Consider the following 22,414-nt stretch of genomic DNA (forward strand, 5'->3'; position numbering starts at 1 on the left):
AGGACTAGCCCTGTCTTAAAGGGGCCTCAGGGGGGGGGGAAGGCTGAGGAGGAGGAAGGGGATCCCCAGTGACTGTGCCCGGCCCCAGGGCCAGTGAGGCGGGGAGGCTGTGTGTCCTTCTGGCTGGGCCCTGGGCGCTGTCCCTCTGGGCTCCTCTGGTGTCTGGTAAACATCCCTGCCCAGCTCCCCTCCCCTCCCAGCCTGCGCGCCCCCCTCCGCCCCCGCCCCTGCCCCCGCCCCAGCCAGGCCTCCTTGGCCCTCACTACCCCTCACACTCAGGGCTCCTCGGACAAGGACACACACACACACACACTCACACTCACACTCAGACAGGCAGAGACACGCAGGGGCACGCTGCCGGCCCACAGACACACTCCGACAAGCCAGCTCAGGAGCTTGCCTCCAGGAGAGATCTCAGAGGGAGGACACGTGAGGGACACTCACGTGTGGAGACACGGATCCTCCGACACCCCAGACCCCACGTGGACATGGAAAAGTGCACGATGGCGGTGCCCCCAGAACCAAGTTAGAATCCCAGCCGTACCATTAGCCACGTGGCCGAGGGCAGGTGCCTGGCATCCTGAGGCTCAGTGTGAATCTGTAAAATGGGAATAAGAGCAGGATCCCTTTAGTTGGCCAGTGGGGGGACAATCTGGGTCAAAGGACGTGCCGTTCCTTGCAACGGCCGGAGCTGCGCTGATCTGAAGCCAGGAGCTTCTCGCTGGGTCTCCCACGCGGGTGCAGGGGCCCAAGCACTTGGGGGCATCTTTCACTGCTTTCCCAGGATATAGCAGAGACCTGGAACGGAAGTGGAGCAGCTGGGACTCACACTAGCGCCCATATGGGATGCCGACACTGCAGGCGGCGGCTTTACCCGCTGCACCACAGCGCCAGCGCAGGTGGTGTCTGCACCAAATGCCCCCGCAGGACCCCCTCTTGAGGTCTGCTTGACCCTCCTTCCTCCTTTCTCACCCAAAGAGCCCCCTCGCAGGCCTTGGGGCACCCTCCTGCACATACGTCAGCCCCATCTCTTGTCCATTTCCATGGCCCCACTCCCTGGCCCCTTTCAGTCTGACTGAGGTCCCCGTGTTGTGTTGTTTGCTTCCAACCGCCTGTCCTTCCCTGGGGCAACAGGTGCATGGTCATCATTACAGATTTTTTGGCATGACTATGTGCCTCATGTCTGCCCCCTCCAGTTGGCCTGTGGGCTCTGGGAAGGCAGGGACGGGCTACATCCTGGTCACTGCTGCATCCCCACCCGTAAAGGGTGCCGCAAGGGGACAATCAATCACTGAGGGGGCAGATGCTGGTCGCAGCAGGTTAAGTTGCCGCTTGGGATACGCGTCCTAAATTGGAGTTGGTTTGTGTCCCAGCTACTCCCCTTCCTTCCTTCTTCCCTCCCTCCCTTTCTCTCTCTCTTTGAAGATTATTTATTTATTTGAAAGGCATAGAGAGGGGCCAGCGCTGTAGCACAGCAGGTTAACACCCTGGCCTGAAGCGCCGGCATCCCACATGGGTGCCGGTTCGAGACCTGGCTGCTCCACTTCGGATCCAGTTCTCTGCTATGGCCTGGGAGGGCAGAAGATGGCCCCAGTCTTTGGGCCCCTGCACCCACGTGGGAGACCCAGAAGAAGCTCCTGGCTCCTGGCTTCAGATCGGCACAGCTCCAGCTGTTGTGGCCAATTGGGGAGTGAACCATCAGATGGAGGACCTCTCTCTCTCTGCTTCTCCTCTGTGTAACTCTTTCAAGTAAATAAATAATCTTAAAAAAAAAAAAGCATAGAGACAGAGAAGGGGAAAGACACATATACACACAGAGAGAGATATCCTCCATGCACCCAAATTACTGCAATGGCCTGGTCTGGGCCAGGCCAAAACCAGGAGCCAGGAACTCCATCCTGCTCTCATCTATGATGGCAGGGACCCAGGCATTTGAACCATCATCTGCTGCCTTTCCAGGTGTGTTATAGGCAGCTGGTCAGAAGCAGAGCAGTTGGGACTCCAACCGGAACTCTGATATGGGATGCAGCTTAACCCACTGTGTCACGTTGCCAACCCCTCTGGCTACTTCACTTTCAATTCCAATTTCATGCCAATGTGCACCCTGGGAGGCAGCAGGTGATGGTTCAAGTACTTGGGTCCCTGCAAGACACCCAGATGGAAATCTAGGCTTCTGGCTTTGGTCTAGCTCAGCCCTGGCCCTGGCTGTTGTGGGCATTTGAGGAGTAAATCAGCAGATGGAAGATTTCTGTCTCTTGCCTGGGGGGGAGGGGGGGGGACACGACAGGGGACGGTGGTGGCGCTGTGGTGCAGTGGGTTAACGCTCTGGCATGAAGCACCGGCATCCCATATGGGCGCTGGTTCGAGACCTGGCTGTTCCACTTCCAATCCAGCTCTCTGCTATGGCTTAGGATAGAAGATGGCCCAAGTCCTTGGGCCCCTGCACCCACGTGGAAAACCTGGAGGAGGCTCCTGGCTTCTGGCTTCGGATGGGCGCAGCTCTGGCTGTTGTGGCCAATTAGGGAGTGAACCAGCAGATGGAAGACCTGTCTCTCTCATCTCTGTGTAACTCTGACTTTCAAATAAATAAATAAAAATATTAAAAGAAAAAGATTTCTTTCAAGTAGATGGAAAAATAAAACCTTTAAAAAATACGAATTGAGAGGCATTGTTGGAGGTGCAGAGGTCTACCTACTTGTTTAGATATACTGCAGGTCTTCACCCACCTAGGGCATCATGGTCAGTGCTAGGTTCACGGCCAACTTGAACCTGTGACTTCATTCCCTCAAGAACTTTTGGCCAAGAACTGGCCCTCATATAGGATGCTGGTGTTACAGGTGGTGCCTTCCTTAACCTGCTGTGCCACAGTGCTGGCCCCTGAGGGCCAGAGGATGGTTAGGGAAGGCCTTGCTGAGGTTATGACTAGATTGGAAGGAAACCAGCAAGTGAGCCAAGACTGGAAGAGCATTCCAGGCAGTGCAAAGGCCCTGCAGCTGGCGTGTGCCAGGAACAGCAACTAACTTCAGGGAGGGCTATCTGTGGTTGGGAGCAGGCGAGTGGAGGACAGGTGGCGTCAGGAGGGGCCTGGCTTGGCAAGGATTTTGGTCTGTCATCTATGATGGGAATTACTGGTGGACTTTAGGCAGGAAACGTTATTTGATCTCTTTTTAAAGAATCCCTCTAAGGCCACAAGGTGAAAGGTTGAGAGACTTCTAATTTTTTTTTTTTTTAAGATTTTTTTATTTATTGGAAAGACAGAAAGAGAGAGAGAGAGGGGCTGGCGCTGTGGCACAGCAGGTTAAAGCCCAGGTCTACAGAGCCAGCATCACATATGGACATCAGTTCGAGTCCCAGCTGCTCCACTTCTGATCCAGCTCTCTGCTATGGCCCAAGTCGCTGGGCCCCTGCACCCACATGGGAGACCTGGAAGCTCAAGGCTCCTGGCTTCAGATCAGCCCAGCTCCATCCGTTGCAGTCATTTGGGGAGTGAACCAGTGGAAGATCTCTCTCTCTGGCTCTGCCTTTCCAAATAAATAAATCTTTAAAGAGAGAGAGAGAGAGAGAGAGAGAGAGATCTCCCATCCGCTGGCTGGCTGGGCCAAGCTGAAGCTAGGAGCATGGGACTCCGTCCGGGTTCTCCCACGTGGGTGGCAGGGGCCCAAGCACTTGGGCCAACTTCCAAACAGGCGCTCAGACAGGATGCAGGCGGAGGCTTAACTGGCTGCGCCACAGCGGCCCGGACAGGACCTCCTAACAGAAGGATTGGGACGTGGACACAGCAGCCTTAGGTGTCACTGAACACAGGACCATTCATTAACTCCGAATCTAATTCCCAGTTTGCAGGAGTTCCTGAGAATGGAAGGACATCTTGAGAAACGCTACAAAAAATGCCATCAGCCAAATCTAGAATATGAAAAACTCTTGTCAGGCAAATGACTCAGTTTACTCAAGAAATGAGCGGCATGCCAACGTCTAGGGAGCAGTTGGAGTGGAAAAATCCAAGAGGCACTTCAAACAAAATCTGCTCATGCAATTGGTGTGAAAAATGGGTACTGGGATTTTGACTTTTGAAAAGAAAGGTTTTGGGGGAAGTTCTTGCTTAGTGGATACAGAGGTTTTCGTGGGCTGATGAAAACAGTTTTGAGTATAGGAGCTGGTGTTGTGGCACGGCGGGTAAACCTGCTGTCTGTGACGCCATCATTCCATTTGAGTGCCGGCTGCTCCATTTCCCACCTGGCTCCCTGCCAATGTGCATAGGAAGGCAGTGGAAGATGGCCTGAGTACTTGGGCCCCTGATACACATGTGGGAGACCCAGATGGAGTTCCTGGCTCCTGGCTTTGGCATGGCCCTGCCCCTGGCAGTTGTGGCCATTTGGAGAGTGAACCAGCAGAGAGAAGATCTCTCTATCTCAGTCTCTGTCACTCTGCCTTTCAAAGAAATAAAAGAAAAAAATATATTTAAAACAGAAAAAGATGGTTATCCTCCATCAAAGAGTGAACAGGCTAGGAACAGCCAATCAAGATGGAATCCCAATCCCGTCTGTCCACTTTACTCTTCCAGTTTGTGCTACCTCTAAAGAACAGAAGTCAATAAAGTGATAACATCATGGGACTTTTTTTTTTAATAAGGAAACTCTGTGAATGACAGATGCACTGTGGTATTTTTGGAAGATGAACTGATCTCTGAAGCTTTCTTGATGGAAAGAAAAAAAAAAAAAAAACCCAAGCCGGAGGGACAGGTAGACAGAATTGTTACTGAGCAATGGAGCAAGATGCTGATGGGAGAACCAGGAGTTGGCAAGTGGGCATTCTCGGTACAAGCCCCTCAACTTTGCCACATGTCTGAAAACTGTCACAATAAAATGGTGGGGGATGGGGGGTGGGTGTTGTGTAGTGGACTGAGCCGGAGCTTGGAATGCCTGCACCCCATGAAGTGCCTGAGACCCAGGCATGCTTCTGCTCAGAGAGAGAGGGACATAGAGAGAGGGAGGGAGAGAGATCTTCTATCCACCAGTTCACTCCCCACTTGGCTGCAATGGCCAGGGCTGAGCCAGGCTGAAGTCAGCGGTCAGCGCTCCAAGCGGGTCTCCAATGTGGGCAGCAGCAAGCATTCGAATCCTCTTCCTCTGCTTTCCCAGGGCACCAGCAGGGAGCTGGACCTGAAGTGGAGCAGCTGAGACAGAAAGGGGCACCCATATGGATACCAGTGTCCCAGGTGGCCACAACACTGGCCCCCTTGCCTCTGCTTCTGATGCAGCTCCCTGCTGATGCACCCTGGGAGGCAGCAGGTGATGGTCCAAGTCCTTGGGTCCCTGCCACCCACGTGGGAGACCCAGATGCAGTGCCTGGCTCCTGGCTTCAGCCTGGCCCAGCCCTGGATGTTGTGGGAACCGGGGGAGTGAACCAGTGGACAGATCTACCTCTCTGTCACTCTTTCAAAGAGATAAATAAATCTTTTAAGAAATGTTGGGAAGAAACAAATGTCCTTCACTCTTCAATGATTTTCTGGGATTTGCCTTAAAATATCCTTAATTTCACATAAGTGAAAACTAGAAAGTTAGTGGTTGTTGAATGAGGCTGGATGATGGGTAATCGGGGAGGCAGGGTTGCGTTTGTTTGAAAACTTCCTTACCAGATAATTTAAGCCACAAAGGATCTCCCTGGTTCCCTTACGAAGGGAAGGCAGGAGGGCCAGGGTGGCGGAAGAGGCCAGGGCAGGGTTGGGGTCTGTCTGTGGGCTATGGCCTGTGTGTAGTATCTGCTTCCAGATTCCCAGAATCCCCAGGGGCTGGATCTGTTGGTTTTGGGCTTTCCCTGGCTGAGGCCCCCCTTCCAGGACAGCCCTGTCCTGCCCTCCCCCGCCAGCTCCACATCTGGTACTGATGTCAACAGCCAGGGTGGGCGGTGACCGTGTTTTTCAGCTCCCGCCCAGCCTCAGGGGAGGGGTGGACTCCCCCATCCCCACCCCTTACTCACTAGGACAGACAGATTCGGTCACACAGCAGGCCCCGCCTCAGGCCAGACACAAATGTTTATTGCAAAATGGGAGCCTTTAAGTCACAAGGACATCAGATCTGGTCTCTTCCCTGACTCCGGGGCTGGGAACTCGGCCCCTACATGGTCATCTAGCCACTTCCACTGGCTCTTACGTGGACTCTGAGGCAGGGCAGGGGCTGAGTCAGGGACAGCAGGGGTCGCTTTCAACTCGGTTACATAAGCAGGGCTGGGGCTGGGTGGGCGTTTCTCAGGCAAGGGCCTGTGCTTGTCAACCAGGACCTGTTTGCGTCTGGGAGAACTTGCGATCAGGGTGCTTGGAAAGGGGCCCCCGTGGCAGTGCTGTCTCCATGGGAGGACCCCTGGGGGAGCTGGGACGGTGTCATGTGTGTCTAGCTGTGGCCTGGACAGGAACCTGTGACCTGCCCCAGAAGGGGGCAGGGCGTGTGGCTCTAGGTGGGCTGCGCACCCCAGAGCATGGCATAGATGGCTTTGCTGTGTGAAAATGGTGAGACACAGGCGGCTGCCTGCGGTGTAGACGTATGGCTGTGGACACACAACTCTGCCCCTGCTCGCCCCGGGGCGGCCACCCCACCCCCCACCCTGAGCTTCCCTCTTCATCAGGTCCAGCCAAGGCCGTGGTCAGCGGGGCCGGACCTGCAGCTGGAAGGCCGAGGGGATGTTGAAGAGGCCGCTGACGGCAGGCTGCAGGCTGAGCGCTTGCGGCGGGCACGGGCTGTCCAGGGAGAAGCCCTGCAGGATGGCCGTGAAGAGCAGGAAGAGCTCGGCGCGGGCCAGGCCCTCGCCCAGGCAGACGCGCTTACCTGGTGAGGAGAGGGAGACCCGCGGCTCACAGCCAGGCCCGGGGATGGGGCGGTGGGCGAGGGGAGCCAGCAGGAAGCCCCGGGGTGCAGGAAGTCGCGGCTGTACCTAGGGAGAAGGGCAGGAAGGCCTCGTGCTTCCGGAACCGCCCGTCAGCATCCAGGAAACGGCCTGGGTTGAATTCCTCCGGCTGCTCGAAGACCTTGGGGTCCCCCAGGACGGAGCCAAGGAGCGGGAAGACCTCGGTGCCCTGATGGGAGACAGCCACAGAGTGGTCCCTCAGCAACTGCGCATGCGCCTGACACGGTGGGCGGAGCGCCGAGGACAGAACGCAATGACGTCAGCGGGACCAGGTACTTGTCTGCCTCACAGGTGATCCGTAGGTGCACTGCACACACAGGCGCCCGCACTTGCAAACGTGTTTGGAAAATGGAATCAAAAGGTCAGTTCACTCAGGTGCGAAACGTTCTGAAGTCTGTATATACAAGGGGACTTTAAAAAGCAAGAAACGCAAGCGGTGAGGGTCTGGCGCAGTGGGATGCAACCATTCTGTGTGAGTCCCGCTCTGCTTCTGGGTCCAGCTTCCTGCTCATGGGCACCAGGTGATGGCGCAAGTACTTTTTTTTTTTTAATTAAAGATTTATTTTGGCGCTGTGGCCTAGTGCGTTAAGCCTCCACCTCTAAGGCCAGCATCCGGTTTGGGTCCCAGCTGCTCTACCTCTGATCCAGCTCCCTGCTAATGGCATGGGAAAGCAGAAGATGGCCCAAGTCTTTGGGCCCATGCACCCGCGAGGGAGACCCGGAAGAAGCTCCTGGCTCCTGGCTTCGGATCGGCCCCGCTCCAGGCCCTGCAGCCATGTGGGGAGTGAACCAGAGGATGAAGGATGTCTGTCTCTCCCTCTCCCCGTCTGCAACTCTACCTCTCAAATAAATAAATCTTTTAAAACAAGATTTGTTTATTTGAGAGGCACAGTAATAGAGGGAGAGACAGAGACCCTCCTTCTGCTGGTTCTCTCCCCAGATGGCAGCAATGGCTCGGGCTAGGCCAGGCAGAAGCCAGGAGCCAGGAGCTCCATCCATATGGGTGTCAGGAGCCCCAGTACTTGGGCCGTCTTCCACTGCTTTCCTGAGCTGGATCGGAAGCAGAGCAGTAGGGACTCCAGTTAGCACCGTGATGTGGATGCCAGCATTGTAAGCAGCAGCTTAACCTGCTGTAATACAATGCTGGCCCCACAAGGACTTGGGTCCGTTCCACCCACGAGGGTGTTTGGATTGAGTTCTGGGCTTTGGCATGGCCCAGCCACAGCTGTTACTGGCATTTTGGGGGAGTGAACCAGCAAATAGAAATCTCTCTCTGCTGTCTCTTTGCCTTTCTTTTTTTCTTTTTTTTTCTTTTTGACAGGCAGAGCTAGACAGTGAGAGAGACAGAGAGAAAGGTCTTCCTTCCTTTGGTTCACCCCCAAAATGGCCACTACCCCTGGCACGATGTGCCGATCCGAAGCCAGGAGCCAGGTGCTTCCTCCTGGTCTCCCATGTGAGTGCAGGGCCCAAGCACTTCGGCCATCCTCCACTGCCTTCCCAGGCCACAGCAGAGAGCTGGACTGGAAGAGGAGCAACCGGGACAGAATCTGGCGCCCCAACAGGGACTGGAACCCCGGGGTACTGGCATCACAGGTGGAGGATTAGCCTAGAGAGCCGTGGCGCTGGCCTCTTTGCCTTTCAAATAAATCAAAAACATATTAAAAATGAAAAATATGTATGATGAAAACATGGAAGCATTATTTGTACCAAAATGAACTTCTCTTAAAAAAAATTATTTATTTGAAAAGCAGAGAAACATGAAGAGAGAGAGAGAGAGAGAGTTGTCTGTCGCTGGTTCACTCCTCAAATGGCCTTCATGGCTGGGGCTGGGCCAGGCTGAAGTCAAGAGCCTGGAGCTCCATCCATGGGTGGACATGGGTGCACATGGGTGGCAGGGACTCAAGTACTTGGGCCATCCTCTGCTGTTTTCCCAGGTGCATTTGTAGGGAGTTAGATCAGAAGTGGAGCAGCTGGGACTCAAACCAGTGCTCATATAGGATGCCAGCATTGCAGACAGCAGCTTAACCCATTGTGCTACAATGCTGGCCTCTACACTTGTCCTTTAAATCCATTTGCATGAACTGGTTTGTAACAGGCATGCATATTGCACGCACACACACATACACATACACTGTATCTTGTGAACAAGCCAAAGAGCTAGGTATGAGGTTTTTTTTTTTTTTTTTTTTTTTTTTTTTGACAGGCAGAGTGGATAGTGAGAGAGAGAGAGAAAGGTCTTCCTTTTTGCCGTTGGTTCACCCTCCAATGGCCGCTGTGGCCGGCGTATAATGCTGATCCGAAGCCAGGAGCCAGGTGCTCCTCCTGGTCTCCCATGCGGGTGCAGGGCCCAAAGACTTGGGCCATCCTCCACTGCCTTTCCATGCCATAGCAGAGAGCTGGCCTGGAAGAGCGGCAACCGGGATAGAATCTGGCGCCCCAACTGGGACTAGAACCCGGTGTGCCAGCGCCGCAAGGCGGAGGATTAGCCTGTTAAGCCACAGTGCCGGCCTAGGTATGAGTATTATTTCCATTTTAATGATGGTGAAACTGAGATCCAGAGAATGGAAGCGAGTTGCCCACAGTTGCCATCTGGACACAGCAGTGCTTGTCATTTCTCCATTTTGTTTTGAAACTTTGGGCATATTTGTGACTCAGCTGTGGCTGTTTTAAGCCACCTTTTTGCCAAATGTTGAGTCCAGCCTTTTGCTGGAGGAGCAGAAGGCCTTTCGGAGGAGACGGCCAGCGTGGCTGGGCGAGGGCTGTCCATGCAGACTGCCCCTGCCTGTGTTTGCAGAAAGTGGCAGCTCTGGGGCTGGTGCTGCGGCGCAGGAGGCTAATCCTCCACCTGCGGCGCTGGCATCCCATATGGATACTGGTTCTAGCCCCGGCTGCTCCTCTTCCCATCCAGCTCTCTGCTATGGCCTGGGAAAGCCAGGCCCGAGCAGCTTGGGCCCCTGCACCCACATAGGAGACCTGGAAGAAGACCCTGGCTCCTGGCTTTGGATAGGCTCGGCTCTGGCCGTTGCAGCTATTTAAGGAGTGAACCAGCAGATAGAAGACCTTTCTCTCTGTCTCTCCCTCTCCCTCTCACTATAACATTACCTCTCAAAATAAATAAATTAAATCTAAAAAAAAGAGAAAGTGGCAGCTCTTTCAGCCATGATCAGAGCCCCTGTATTCCCAGGGCTGTGTGGTGGATGGTAAATGTGGCAGGATAGCATGAGGAGAGGGGGCGAGATCCCTGCTAGGGACTTGCCTAGAATGTAAGGGAGGCTCCAGAAAGGACAGGGCCATGGTACTGGTGCTAAAATAGGAAAGGCAGATAGCTGTAAAGCACAGGCTCTGAGTTCAAATCCTGCCTCCACTGCTTGCAGGTTGGGTGACCTTGACAAGTGTTTTAACCGTTCAAATTCTCAGTTTCCTCATTTGTAAAATGGGCATAATGGTATGCAGTTGCTTTCAAGATTAAATAAAATGCATATGCAAAGTATTCAGAGTAATACACAGTATCGGTACCTATTATGATGATTCTTTTTTAAAGATTTATTTATTTGAAAGTCAGAGTTACAGAGAGGAGAAGCAGAGAGAGAAAGAGAGAGAGAGAGAGAGAAAGAGGTCTTCTATCCACTAGTTCACTCCCCAATTGGTTGCAATGGCCGGAGCTGCGCGGATTTGAAGCCAGGAGCCTGGAGCTTCTTCTAGGTCTCCCATGAGGGTGCAGGGGCCCAAGCACTTGGGCCATCTTCTGCCCTCCCAAGCCATAGCAAAGAGCTGGATCAGAAGTGGAGCAGCCAGTGCCCATATGGGATGCCGGCTAGCACGCAGCAGCTTTACCTGCTACGCCCCTATTATGATTATTATTGGTGCCTATTACTGTCATTAGAAGAAAGATTATATTGAGGTTCACAGGGTGAAGTCATCTGCTCAGGCTTCTAGCTGGAAAACAGCAGGACCAGACTTAAGCTCCAGGGTTTGGATCCTACAAGGAAGCGGCCTCAGGTTCAGGGAGTCATTGATCTCCCTCTAGTGGTTCTGGGGCTGAACTGCTCTCTGGTGAAGAGGCAGGGCCTGGGAGAGGGAGGAGGGAGGAGGGAGGAGGGAGGAGGGAGGAGGGAGGAGGGGAGGAGGGAAGCGGAAGGAGGGAGGGAGTGTGCGTATTGCGTGTCGCAGCCACAGGGCTGAGGGCAAGGAGGGCCGCTGTTAGCGTTACACCTGTTACTCAGTTCTCAAACTCCTTCCCCGAGTGTCTCCTCATCAGACGTCCCAGCCACCTCAGCAGGACGTAGAATTAGCATGTCTGTCGGGCAGGTGGGGAAACTGAGGCCCAGAGACAGGTTCCCAGGGTAAGAGAAATGCACACAGAAGAAACCAGGAAGAGTAAAGGCTGCAGAGAGAGGAAGAGGGGGGATTATCAGAGAGGGAGGAAGGTACAGGGCCACAGCGGCATGGTTGGGGCACGGGGGAGGGGGAGATGTAGACACTGAGATCAAGAAAAAGTGAGGGAAGGGCAGGAGTTGGGCACAGTGGTTAAGACGCCCCCTAGGGCACCTGCATCCCTGTCTGGGCTTCAGTCCCGCCTCCACTTCTGATCCAGCTCCCTGCTAACGTGCATCCTGGGAGGCAGCAGGTACGGTTCAAGTGCTTGGGTTCCTGCCACCCTCACAGGACACCCAGATGGAGAGATGGAGCTCCTGGCTCTTGGCTTCTGCCTGGCCCAGCTCTGGCTGTTATGGGCATTTGAGGCAACAAACCAGCAGTTGAAAAATTTCTCTTTGTCTCTTTTTCTGTGTGTCTCTGACATTCAAACAGAATGAAAATAAATAGACATTGGGGCTGGCGCTGTGGCGAAGCGGGTTAACGCCCTGGCCTGAAACGCTGGCATTCCATGTGGGTGCCGGTTCGAGACCCGGCTGCTCCACTTCCTGTCCAGCTCTGCTGTGGCCCGGGATAGCAGTGGAGGATGGCCCAAGTCCTTGGGCCCTTGCACCCACGTGGGAGACCCGGAGGAAGCTCCTGGCTCCTGGCTTTGGATCGGCACAGCTCTGGCCATTGCGGCCATCTGGAGAGTGAACCATCGGATGGAAGACTTCTCTCTCTCTGCCTCTCCTCTCTCTGTGTAGCTCTTTCAAATAAATAAATAAATCTTAAAAAAAAAAAGAAAGAAAATAAACAGACACAAAATAAAAAGTCTGGCTGTCCAGAATACCCACCTGGGGCAAGGTGTACCCTCGGAAGCAGGTGGTCCGCGTGAGGGCGCGGGGCACGCCCATGGGCAACAGCGCCAGCAGCCGCTGGGCCTCGTGCAGAACCGCGTCAGTGTAAGGGAGGCGGGCACGGTCCCCCAGGCCTGGGGCCCGGCCAGCACCCAGCTCCCGCGTCAGCTCTTCCTGTACACGCTCTGCACACAAGAGTTACGGGGTCAGAGGGGGCTTGGGTCCCCCTTTCCCAGATGAGAAAACAGACTCGAGAACTCAGGCCATCTGCCCGGAGACACAGCCGCGTCTGTTTCACCAGTGCCACCAGCTGCCCAGTGCCACCTTCCCGACCAGCCACTGGCCCGACAGCAGGTGACACAGCTGCCCAGCCCTGAAACGCTGGCGTTCCTGGGGGCGCACGCGCAGCCCTGCCTCTTCCCATGCACCCTTCCGCACCACCAAGGCTCTGGTCCCTCCTAAGCTCCGATGACCCTGGGTGTTGTGGTCTCCTGCATCCTGCTCCCCACTCCTCACTGGGTGGCTTCAGACCCCACCCAGATGGTTTCAAACTGGAGTCAGCATCTTCTCTCTAAAACCAGTTTCTTCCTGTCCCCACCTCAGGTGGCCACAGTGTCCTCCTGTCGCCCTAGCCAGAGACCTGCCCTTCTGCCTGACGCCTCCCTGTCTTGTCACTCTCTGGGATCTGCCTGTTCCACTCCTTCTTCCCTCCCTGAAGCCTGGCCCTTTCCTGTCCTCTCCTGTTCAGGTCCTTGTCCTCCTCCCTGGGGCTCCTGGTGTCCCCTCTCACCCTTCCCCACTCCCTCAGGGCAGCCCAAAGGAGTTTTCTAAAGGCTGAACGTGACTCTGCCCTCTCCTGCTCAGGGTGCTGCCTTGACTCCCCATGGCCAAGGCCAAGGCCAAGGCACAAGGCAACAGGCCCCGAGAGGACTCCTGCTTGTCTCTCTCCGTGCCTCGCCCCGCAACCCGCAGCCGCCTGGCCTCCTCCGACACCCTGAAGCCCGCACTTCCTCGCCTCCTGCTCTGGCTCAGCCCGACCCCTCTGCTTGCACAGTCCTCCCTCTCGAACCCTCTCTTCTGTCGCCGGGGCCTGGCAGGTGCGAGAGGCGCTTACTGTGGACATGAGGATGCTTCAGCAGTAGCAGCAGGGCATAGCGGATGGTGGCGCTGACCGTCGCCGTCCCGGCAAACAGCAAGTAGGTGACGGTCATCAGCAAGTTCTTCTCTGTGAACTCTGTGTTTGGGTCTTGTTCCTCCTGGGAGAAACCAGGCAGAAGGGCTCAGAGAACACAGGCTGCGGGAAGTAGAGGTGCAGGGAACCAGGCATGGGGCATAGCACAGCAAGTTACAGCTTTGTCACGGAGTGCAAATGAATGGTTCAGAAGGTTGGGAAGTGGGTGTCTGAAATTAGTTCTTTCTGGTTGAAAGGCTTTTTTTAAAAAAAAAAAAAGATTTATTTAGGGCGGCACTGTGGCACAGTGGGTTAAGCTGTCATCTGCACTGCTGGCATCCCATAAGGGTGCTAGTTCGAGTCCTAGCTGTTCAACTTCTGATCCAGCTCCCTGCTAATGCACCTGGGAAAGCAGTAGAGGATGGCCCAAATGCTTGGGCCCCTGCACCCAAGTGGGAGACCTGGAGGAAGCTCCTGGCTTCTGGCTTCGGCTGGGGCCAGCCCTGGCCGTTGTGGCCATTTGGGGAATGAACCAGCAGATGGCAAATCTCTCTTTCTCTCTCCCTCCTTCCCTCTCTGACTTTCAAATAAATCAATAAATCTTAAAAAAAAATTTTTTTAAAAAGGTGGGGGGGGGGGAGAGAGAGGCAGTGAGAACAGAGTACCCAAAAGAGAGAGACAGACACTCAGAGAAGAGCATATGCACAGATGTGCAGCGAGATAGAGACCTGACTGGGGAGTTCAGGTGTACCTGTTCTGTCCAGGAGGGACTCACACCCCACCAACCCTCCTTCCACCTGCTGCTACCTGTGCCATCTTTAGCAGGAAGGCATCCACAACGTCACGAGCAGGGCCTGAGGGGTCCAGGCTCTCCTGGTGTTGACGCACCTGGCGCACAGTGAAGGCAGCCAGGGTGCCCAAGTGGTGGAGGAGCTGTTTGTGGGGGCTTGGCAGGGGCCGCAGGAACCAGGAGAACATCTCGTAGGCCTGTGGGGGGAGGGCAGTTGTCCTCATCAGAGGGCTTGGCGGGAATCTTAGGCAGGTAAAAAGGGGTCCCACCTGCTTACCTGTCCCCACGGGGAGCTGGTCCCCAGCAGGGTACCGCCAGCTGCCCGCACCACAGCCTGGAACTCCTCATTCTCATAGGGCATCCGGAAGCCGAAGATAAGGGAACAGACGATGTTGGAGGTGGCCTGGGCCAGTAGCAGGGAAGGGTCAAATGGGTGTCCTGGGGGAGTGAAGTGGGGGATGGAGCCAAGGTGGAGCAGACCCTGGGCCTCGATGGAGAGAGAAGCATGGAGGAAGGCAGGAGGGCAGGTGCAGAGGAGAGAGCTGGAGCAGGGTGAGGCACAGAGTGAGAGGGAGACATGCAGGGGGATGGACAGTCACAGAGAGACATAGGGAGGTCCAGAGACAGACTTAGGGTCAGAAGAACTGAGAAAAGGAGGCAGAGAAAAAAGGCAGAAAAGAGATGGAGATCCAGAAAGAGGGCGATGACATATAGAGAAGCTGAGATACCCTCACAGAAGAGACAGAGGGTGGAGGTGGAGACCCCAGCCCAGCCCAGAGCCCAGGGCTTCCCAGGCTGCACGGTCCAGGCTGCACTGGGCCACGCCCACACACAGGGAGAAGCTCCTCCCCCTGACTCTGCTGACCTTGGGTCTCCTGGAGCGCCTCCACCAGGCGCTGAGCCTCGGCCTGGATCAGCTCCTCGCCTTCCCGCTTCCCCATGCCCCGGTCCCGCAGAGCAAGCATGGTGAATTTCCTCAGCTGTTGCCACCGTTCCCCGTTGGCAAAGAAAACCCCTGCATAGAAGGTGAGACTCGGTGAGGGACCAGCCCCTCTCAGCATTCCTCAGGACAACCCCTGTCCTGAGTCCCTGCCTGCCCAGCTCAGAGATGACCACTCAGCAGGTGCCCAGTAAATGCACAAACTGGGGCCTGTGTCCCATGGCCTTGCTCTGGACAGCCAGTTCTGGGGGAGCTGGGTTCCTGCTCCGTGATTGTCCAGGGGAGTGCAGATTTGTCCCTCCTTTTCATCTCTGCATCTTTTAACCCCCTCTCTCCTCTTCCTCTTTCCCATCCACCCCACCCCAACATTCACCGCATGAGCCGAGAGGGAGAGGAGAGCCGCACTGTTCTGCTCTGGACAGACCTCCCCTTCTCCAAGCTCAGTGCTCCTCCTGGCCAGTGCTGCCCTACGGTGCCCCCCCCCCCCCCGCGTCCCCTAGCACCCCTCAACCCCCACCCCACACTGGGTCCCGCTCTGGCCTCGGTGTCTCTCCTCTCCCTGTCCCCTGGCTGGAGCTCTGGGCGTGACTCGGATGCTTCTCCCGCCCCCCACTTCGTCCCATCCCACAGCCCCTGCTCTGGTCCAGCCCAGTCCTGTCTCTGGGGCTTGCAGCCATCAGTTTTGCTCCGTCTGCAGCTCCTAGGGAGGGTCTTTCAAACTCTGACCACATCCCTTTTCTGCTTAAAATCCACTGCTGAAACCCAGTGTGACTCACGGACCCCACATGGGCAGAGCTCGCACCGGCTCATCCATGACAACCACACTGGCCTCAAAAGTCCCCCCCAGCCTTGCCCCTGCTGCTCCCTCAGCCGGCATCGATGTCACCACCCCGTCTCCTGCCATCCATCCTGACTGAAAAAACTCCACGCATCATCCCGCAGCTCTCAGCTCAGAGAGGAGCCTCCCCTGTTCCCCAGGTTCCTGCTCCCAGAGCTGTGCCTGTCTGAACACAGAGCAGCCTCTCCCATGGTGAGAGAGGACCCTGCATCTCTCTCAGGCACCTCTGCATCTCCTGTTCCCAGAGCAGAGCCAGCCGGAGTGAACGTCTGTGCCTGACAGCTCTTCTGCCCTCACGCTTTTGGACAGGTTGGTCTCTCTGCTTGCAACACCTCCCACTCCGAGTCTCAGCTCAGATATCCTCTCCTCCAGGCAGACCTCCTGGATAGCCCCCTCCCATCCCAACCCTCCACAAAGGGACCTCTGGGTCAGGTGCCTCCTCTGTATACCTGCACTCCCAGGACTTCCCTCATCCCTCAGCCCCTCTGGCTGAGCCTCCTCTATCCCGGCCCTTACCCTCTGAGCTGTCACTGTTTGGTGACAGGTCTGCTGCTCATAGCCTTGTGCTCTGGGGGGCAGGAGAGGGGCTGGCTCAGCCAGTGCTGTGAACCCACAGCGTGCATGTGGGCTTCCTGATTTCTGTGTAATTCTCAGAGCTTTGAAAGTTCTCCTGCCTGAGCCCGGGCTTCACCTGCACAGGTGACTGTTGTCAATGACACCACCACCTGGCAATCAGTGCAAGGCCCAATCCCGTGCGATCAGTACAACCCTGTGTGCCACAGCTGAAAACATGGATGCCCTAGTCACGGACCCAGCGGCCCCCGCCTCCCCTGACTCACCATGGCCGTCAAAAGTCTGGTCCAGCGTGGCCAATGCTCCCCGCCCGGCAAAGTCCTCGGCTTGACCTCCCAGGGCCTCCTTCACAGCCTCGTGTCCAACCAGGACCACCACGCGCCGCCGGGGGCCCAGGTGCACTGTGAACACGGGTCCGTACCTCTCACTCAGCTGGGGCGCACAGGGAGAAGCGGGGATCGGTCAGCAGCTGCCTCTTCTGGCCGAGGTGTCTCTACGGGGGCCCTGGCACTGGATAAGCCACCTGGTCTGGCTTCTGCCCCGTCTCTGGGGAGCCCGCCCCCCCCTGAGGCAGACATAACCCCACTTGGAGGGCTCAGTTCTTTTTGTCTCAGGCTCCCTCCCTAAACGCATCTTCCAGTCCCGATTCTGTGTGTTCGGTCCTCACCTCTGATCCTGGGACAAGCCAGAATCAGATGTGGTCTCATAATTTCGACCCCCACTCCCACCCCAGCTCTCCCTTGCAGTCACTGCTACACCCTCAGATTCCGAGCACCTGCCCTCTCCCTCCCCAAGACCCCATCCCCTTTCCATGTCCTTGAGCCCTGCCCCCAATCCTTCTGAATGGAGAAGCTCTTTGCACTCCAGGCTCCATGCCCCCACGGTTGGGAGGCCCCAGGCCTTCTTTCTTGCTCCCTTGAAGTTGAGTGATTCCATCCTAGTTCCTTCAGCCAGGATCCCTCCCCTGCAAGGCTCCCTCCTCTTCCCAGTCCTCCAGGACACCCTGCATCCTCCCCCACACTTTCAGCTACTCCTGGTCCCCACCCCCACCCCAGGACGCCTGTCTATCAGCTTTGGTCCTTGCCCACCGCCCTCCCAGGAGTCTGTGGGCCCCTGCTCCCCAGGACCCCTGCTCTCCCCCCTCCACTTCCTTCCAAGGAGACCCAAGAGCCTCTTGGCTCTGGCATTCCGGTTCCTCCCATCCACCCATTCCCCTCCGGGCCCTGGGTGCCCGCCCCTCACCCGCAGGAGCCCCGGGTACAGCGCCCCCGGACGGAGCTGCAGCAGGTTCCCCAGCAGCGGCAGCGGCGCTGGCCCTGGGGGCAGGTGGCCTCGTGCCCTGGGCAGCGCCAACGCCAGCAGCAGCAGCAGTAGCAGCAGCAGCAGCAGCGCCCAGGTGCCAGCCGCCTCCATCTCTGCAGGTCCGCTCCGTCCCCCACTCCCGGCCGCCGCACGCTTCTGGGCCGGCGAGGGGCGGGAGCCGCCCTCCACGGAGAAATCAGGCGGAGGGGGCGGGGCCGCGAGCCTATCAGCTCGCCCGCAGGCTCGCGCTCCGCGCCCCGCTGCCGGATTTCTCCCAGGCTGCCGGCGTCTGAGGTCGGGGGGCGCACGCCCAAATGGGTCTCCCAGGGTTGCCTGGGGTTGCGGGGCGGAGACAGCGCCTCGGACCCCAGGTGAGGGAAGGTAAACAGGAGGAACCTGGAAGCGGGAGACTTTGACCGCCTGCAGGCGGCCACACCCCGCGCCTGGCGGTGACCCGGAGCCGCCCTCCGCAGCTCTCGGTTCCCAACCGATGGGCACCGGCGGGCGTGCGTGCGCGCGTGCGTGCGTGTGTGCGGGTGTGCATGTGTGGTGCCTGGGGGCCGGGAGGGACGACTGGACCTCTAGCCTGAAGAGTCTGGGGTCCAAGCAATGAATGGGCTGGCCCAGAGCCATTCATTCATTCATTCACTCACTTAGGGGCAGTGTGTTCAGTGGTTAGCAGCATGGTGGCTGCAAAATGGGGCGAGTTCCCAGGATTGATCAGAAACGGTGATTCTGGAAAATATGCTGGGATTCGTTTCCTGGCACAAAGCTCCTGAAATCCTTGTTACCCCCACAGCGCCCAGTGTCCTTTTGCGCACCCATCGGTTGGCTGGTGACTGGCGGCCCCTGGCTGGCTTCAGGATTGGAGCTGTCCCTGAAGAAGGGGACAGAGGCTGAAGGTCAAGTTGATCGCCAGTGGCCAGTGATGTAATCCATCGCGCCTGTGTAGTGAAGCGTCCACAAAAGCCCAGGAGGACGGCATTGTACGAGCTTCCGGATGGCTGAACTGGCGGAGGTGCCTGAGGGTGTGGAGCCAGAGAGGGCACAAGCTGTGCCTCCCCTCCCCAGCCTCTCCTCGCCTGTATCCTTTGTAATCTCCGTTATCATCCAGCCGTTAGTGCAAGTGCGGCTGTTTTCCTGACTCCCGGAGGCTGCTGCAGCAGCCCCGTTATGACTGGCATCTGAGGTCGGGGGCAGGGTTCTGGGGCTGGGGGCCAAGATCTGGGGCTTGAGCCCCTGGGCTGTGGGACGTGATGCTGTCTCCAGGGAGCTGAATCGAAACTGACTGCTGCGCGGGGAGAACCTCACCCACCTGGCGACAGAAGATACCTGTGTTGAGTGTAGAGTAGGAGAGACAGGCCGAATTGGAGCTTTTTTTATACTCGGGGACACTGGTGGATACCGTTTGAAAGGGGCCAGGTGCGTGTCTAACAAGCACTAAGTAAGGGTTAGCTCACATTTATGCACGGATTGTTGTTGAAGTCTATCAGGGATATTGTGTGTTTTATAAACCAGGCTTTGTGCTAGACCTGAGCATGCAGCTTTGAGCAGCTGAGAGAGGGGCTCAGGAACTCGCAGCCACATGGAAATAAAATGGAAATTAGAGAATTGCAGGAAGTGCTAAGGCCGGCTGAGTGTGTAGATGGGGTTCGGGGAAGCAGGAGTGGGTTTGCAGAGGAAGAAAGTAGATTCCTGGACCCCTGCTGGTTCCCTGCTCAGTGAGGTTTCCAGGGGTTGTTTTGCAGGGCCCTGGAAAAGACGCTGCATTTTGTTTCTGGTGGGAAGGGAAGCCGTGTGGAGGGTTTCTAGCATGGCTGTTACTGTGCTCGGAACTCCACCTGGGTCTCCCGTGTGGGTGGTACCTGAGCCATCAGCGGCTGCCCTTAGCAGGAGCTGGAATGGAGAATGGAGTCCGGCCTCGGCCTCGAATCAGACACCGGATGTTGGCATTCCAGGTGGTGCTTAATTGTCCCACATGGCCACTCCCACTCTACATGTGGTTAGGAAAACTTTCAAATGCATAGGGAGGGGCCAGCGTTGTGGTGCAGCAGGTTAAATGGCCACCTGCGATGCTGGCATCCGGCATCCCGGCATCCCGTGGGAGTGCCAGTTCAAGTCTCTACTGTTGCACTTACCATCCAGCTCTCTGCTGATGCACCTGGGAAGGCGGCAGATGATGGCCCAAGTGCTTGGGACTCTGTCACCCATGTGGGCAACCAGGGTAGAGTTCCAGGCTCCCGGCTTGGGCCTTGCTGGCCCAGCCCTGTCTATTGCAGCCATCTGGAAGAGTAAACTGGCAAATGGAAGATCAATTCTCTTGCTCTCGCTCTCGCTTTCTCTCTAAGTCTGCCTTTCAAATAATTTTTTTTTAAGTGAATACTTGTATACTGCAAGGAGAAAAAAAAAGCCCTTTTATTTTCTGGAGTTTCTATAGCTGAGGCTATGGAATGAGTGAACAGTGGTCAGATTAGCAGCAGAAAAGCCATCTTCATTATACACATCCGCACGGGAGTTCCCCGGACTCTGACAAGGGCCAAATGACTCCTGTTTATGCAGCATCCTGGGCTAGGGAAAGGAGCAGGCGACAGGCAGGGGAATGAGCCCAGGGCCGGCCCAGTGTAGATGTGTGGTGAACACTCGCTGCTGTGCAGGGGGCATGTCTCCCAGGAACTGGAAGTTATCTCAAATCAGCCCCCCTTCTGATATGGATGCTATACTAAAGCAGATTTCCTTTAGAGATGTACATTTCCTTTACAAAAGGACAGCTTCTCCAATCTACTCTTGTATCTGCAGTTTCTCAAAATAACCAGCTCAAAATATGCCAAGGAAAGATATTTTGGGGTGGTACATTCTGGTTTCCTACAGTCATCTTTAGGGGTGGCATGCACTGAGCCCCTAAATTCTACCTACAATTACATAAATTCTACCAGCAATAGATTTTTATTTATTTATTTATTTATTTGAGAGGTAGAGTTACAGATAGTGAGAAGGAGAGACAGAAAGAAGGGTCTTTCATCTGCTGGTTCACTCCCCAAATGGCCACAATGGCCAGAGCTGAGCTGAGCTGAAGCCAGGAGCCAGGAGCCAGGAACTTCTTCTAGGTCTGCCACCTGGATGCAGGAGCCCAAGTGCTTGGGCCATCTTCTACTGCTTTCTCAGGCCATAGCAGAGAGCTGGATTGAAAGAATTGAAAGAGGAGCAGCCGGGACTCGAACCGGCACCCATGTGGGATGCTGGTGCCACAGGTGGAGGGTTAACCAACTACGCCACAGTATTGGCCCCCAAACAATATAATTTTTAAATACTTATTTGTTTGTTTGAAAGTTACAGAGAGAGAGAAAGAGAGAGAGAGGGGGGTGTCTTCCATCTGCTGGTTCACTCCCCAAATGGCTGTAATAGCAGGGGCTGGGCCTGGACAAAGCCAGCAGCCCAGAACTCAATCCAGGTCTCCCACGTGGGTGGCAGGTACCTAACTACTTGCTGCCTCCCAGGATGCACGTTAGCACGAGGTTAGATGAAAGTGGATGGAGCCCCATGCCCCTGACATGGAATGCAGGTGCCCCACGTGGCATCTCAGCTGCTGTGCAAAACGCCCGCCCCTGGGGATATATATGGAGGTAGAGCTGGCAGGGGCGGCTGACGAACTGGCTTTGAAAGCAAAGGCAGGAATCCACTTTGCCCTCTGAGAGCAAAGCTGGAGTTAGGTAAGGAGGGCCCTGGGAGGACAGGAACGAGGTTGCAAAGGCAGTGAGCAAGGCCAGGGTCTGTGGGCCCTGGGGGCCGTGTTGCTCCATGGGACACATTTTCCCTGGTCCCAGACTGTGTTGTCATCAGCCCACTTGGGGGGTGTGGCAGGAGAGCGGGAACCCCCGGGGGGCTTGCCCTGCAGAAGGAGGGGAGTTGGAATTGTCTCGGTCCTCTGTGGTGTGAGAGCTATCCCAGGGAATGGCAGAGTGGGTGGATAGGTTTCCAGTTGCATTTAGGGCCTCCTGGACCCCCCCCCCCAGAACAAGCAAAGGAAGAGCTGCTGAGAACTGGGTCTGCTCCCCGCCCCTCCCTCTGGTTCAGGGCAGGGGGCTGCAGGCCAGGAGCATTTTCATCATGCTCTATCGCTTTTTAAAGATTTTATTTGAAATGCAGAGTTACAGAGAGAGGAGGAGAGACAGAGAGAGAGAGAGATCCTCCATCGGCTTGTTCACTCCCCAAATGGCCCCAAAAGCTAGGGCTGGGCCAGGCCAAAGCCAGGAGCCCAGAGTTTCTTCTGGGTCTCCCATGTAGGTGCAGGGACCCAAGCACTTGGGCCATCTTCCACTGCTTTTTCCAGGCCATTAGCAGGGAGCTGGATTGGAAGTGGAGCAGCTGGGACCTGAACCAGTGCCCATATGGGATACCAGCACTGTAGGAAGAGGCTTAACCGGCTATGCCACAGTGTTGGCCCCATATTCTATCTTTTTTTAAAAAATATTTATTTAAAAGTTACATATATATGCATATATATATGCATATATACATATATATATCTATATATCTCTATATATCTATCTTGCATTTATTGGCTCACTCCCCAAGTGTGCACAACAACCAAGGTTGGGCCAGACCAAAGCAAGGAGCCGGAACTCAGCTGAAATCTCCCATGTGGGTGGCAGGAACCCAAGTACTTGAGCCATCACTTGCTGCCTCCGACTGC

At 55.9% G+C, this 22,414-nt stretch overlaps 1 protein-coding gene across 2 annotated transcripts; it reads right to left on the reverse strand.

Annotated features, from left to right (window-relative positions):
- Window positions 1-274: 274 nt before the first annotated feature.
- LOC133748119 (cytochrome P450 2S1) lies at window positions 275-17,835 on the reverse strand. Of its 2 annotated transcripts, XM_062176693.1 has the most exons (10): window positions 17,665-17,835; window positions 16,689-16,854; window positions 14,937-15,086; window positions 14,349-14,509; window positions 14,089-14,268; window positions 13,225-13,366; window positions 12,108-12,295; window positions 6,925-7,066; window positions 6,652-6,818; window positions 275-598 (listed from the first exon to the last, which is right to left on the reverse strand). In XM_062176693.1, the coding sequence occupies exons 1-10, from the start codon at window positions 17,833-17,835 to the stop codon at window positions 527-529; spliced, it is 1,539 nt and encodes a 512-aa protein (XP_062032677.1). In that variant the 3' UTR covers window positions 275-526. The 2 variants fall into 2 exon arrangements, with proteins under 2 accessions (XP_062032677.1, XP_062032678.1); XM_062176694.1 differs by lacking the exon at window positions 275-598 and having other exon boundaries at window positions 6,002-6,818.
- Window positions 17,836-22,414: the final 4,579 nt, after the last annotated feature.

Source organism: Lepus europaeus, chromosome 19 (assembly GCF_033115175.1).
Source record: "Lepus europaeus isolate LE1 chromosome 19, mLepTim1.pri, whole genome shotgun sequence".
Classification (NCBI taxonomy): Eukaryota; Metazoa; Chordata; class Mammalia; order Lagomorpha; family Leporidae; genus Lepus; species Lepus europaeus.

What these genes read in the sequence shown, in the direction of transcription:
- LOC133748119 (XM_062176693.1), bottom strand. Translation starts at nt 17,835, where the DNA reads ATGGAGGCGGCTGGCACCTGGGCGCTGCTGCTGCTGCTGCTACTGCTG. An exon ending in TCCTGCTAAAGATGGCACAG is followed by an intron (nt 13,367 to 14,088) that starts GTAGCAGCAGGT and finishes GGTTTCTCCCAG; the next exon opens with GAGGAACAAGACCCAAACAC. An exon ending in CTTCCTGCCCTTCTCCCTAG is followed by an intron (nt 6,819 to 6,924) that starts GTACAGCCGCGA and finishes TCTCCTCACCAG; the next exon opens with GTAAGCGCGTCTGCCTGGGC.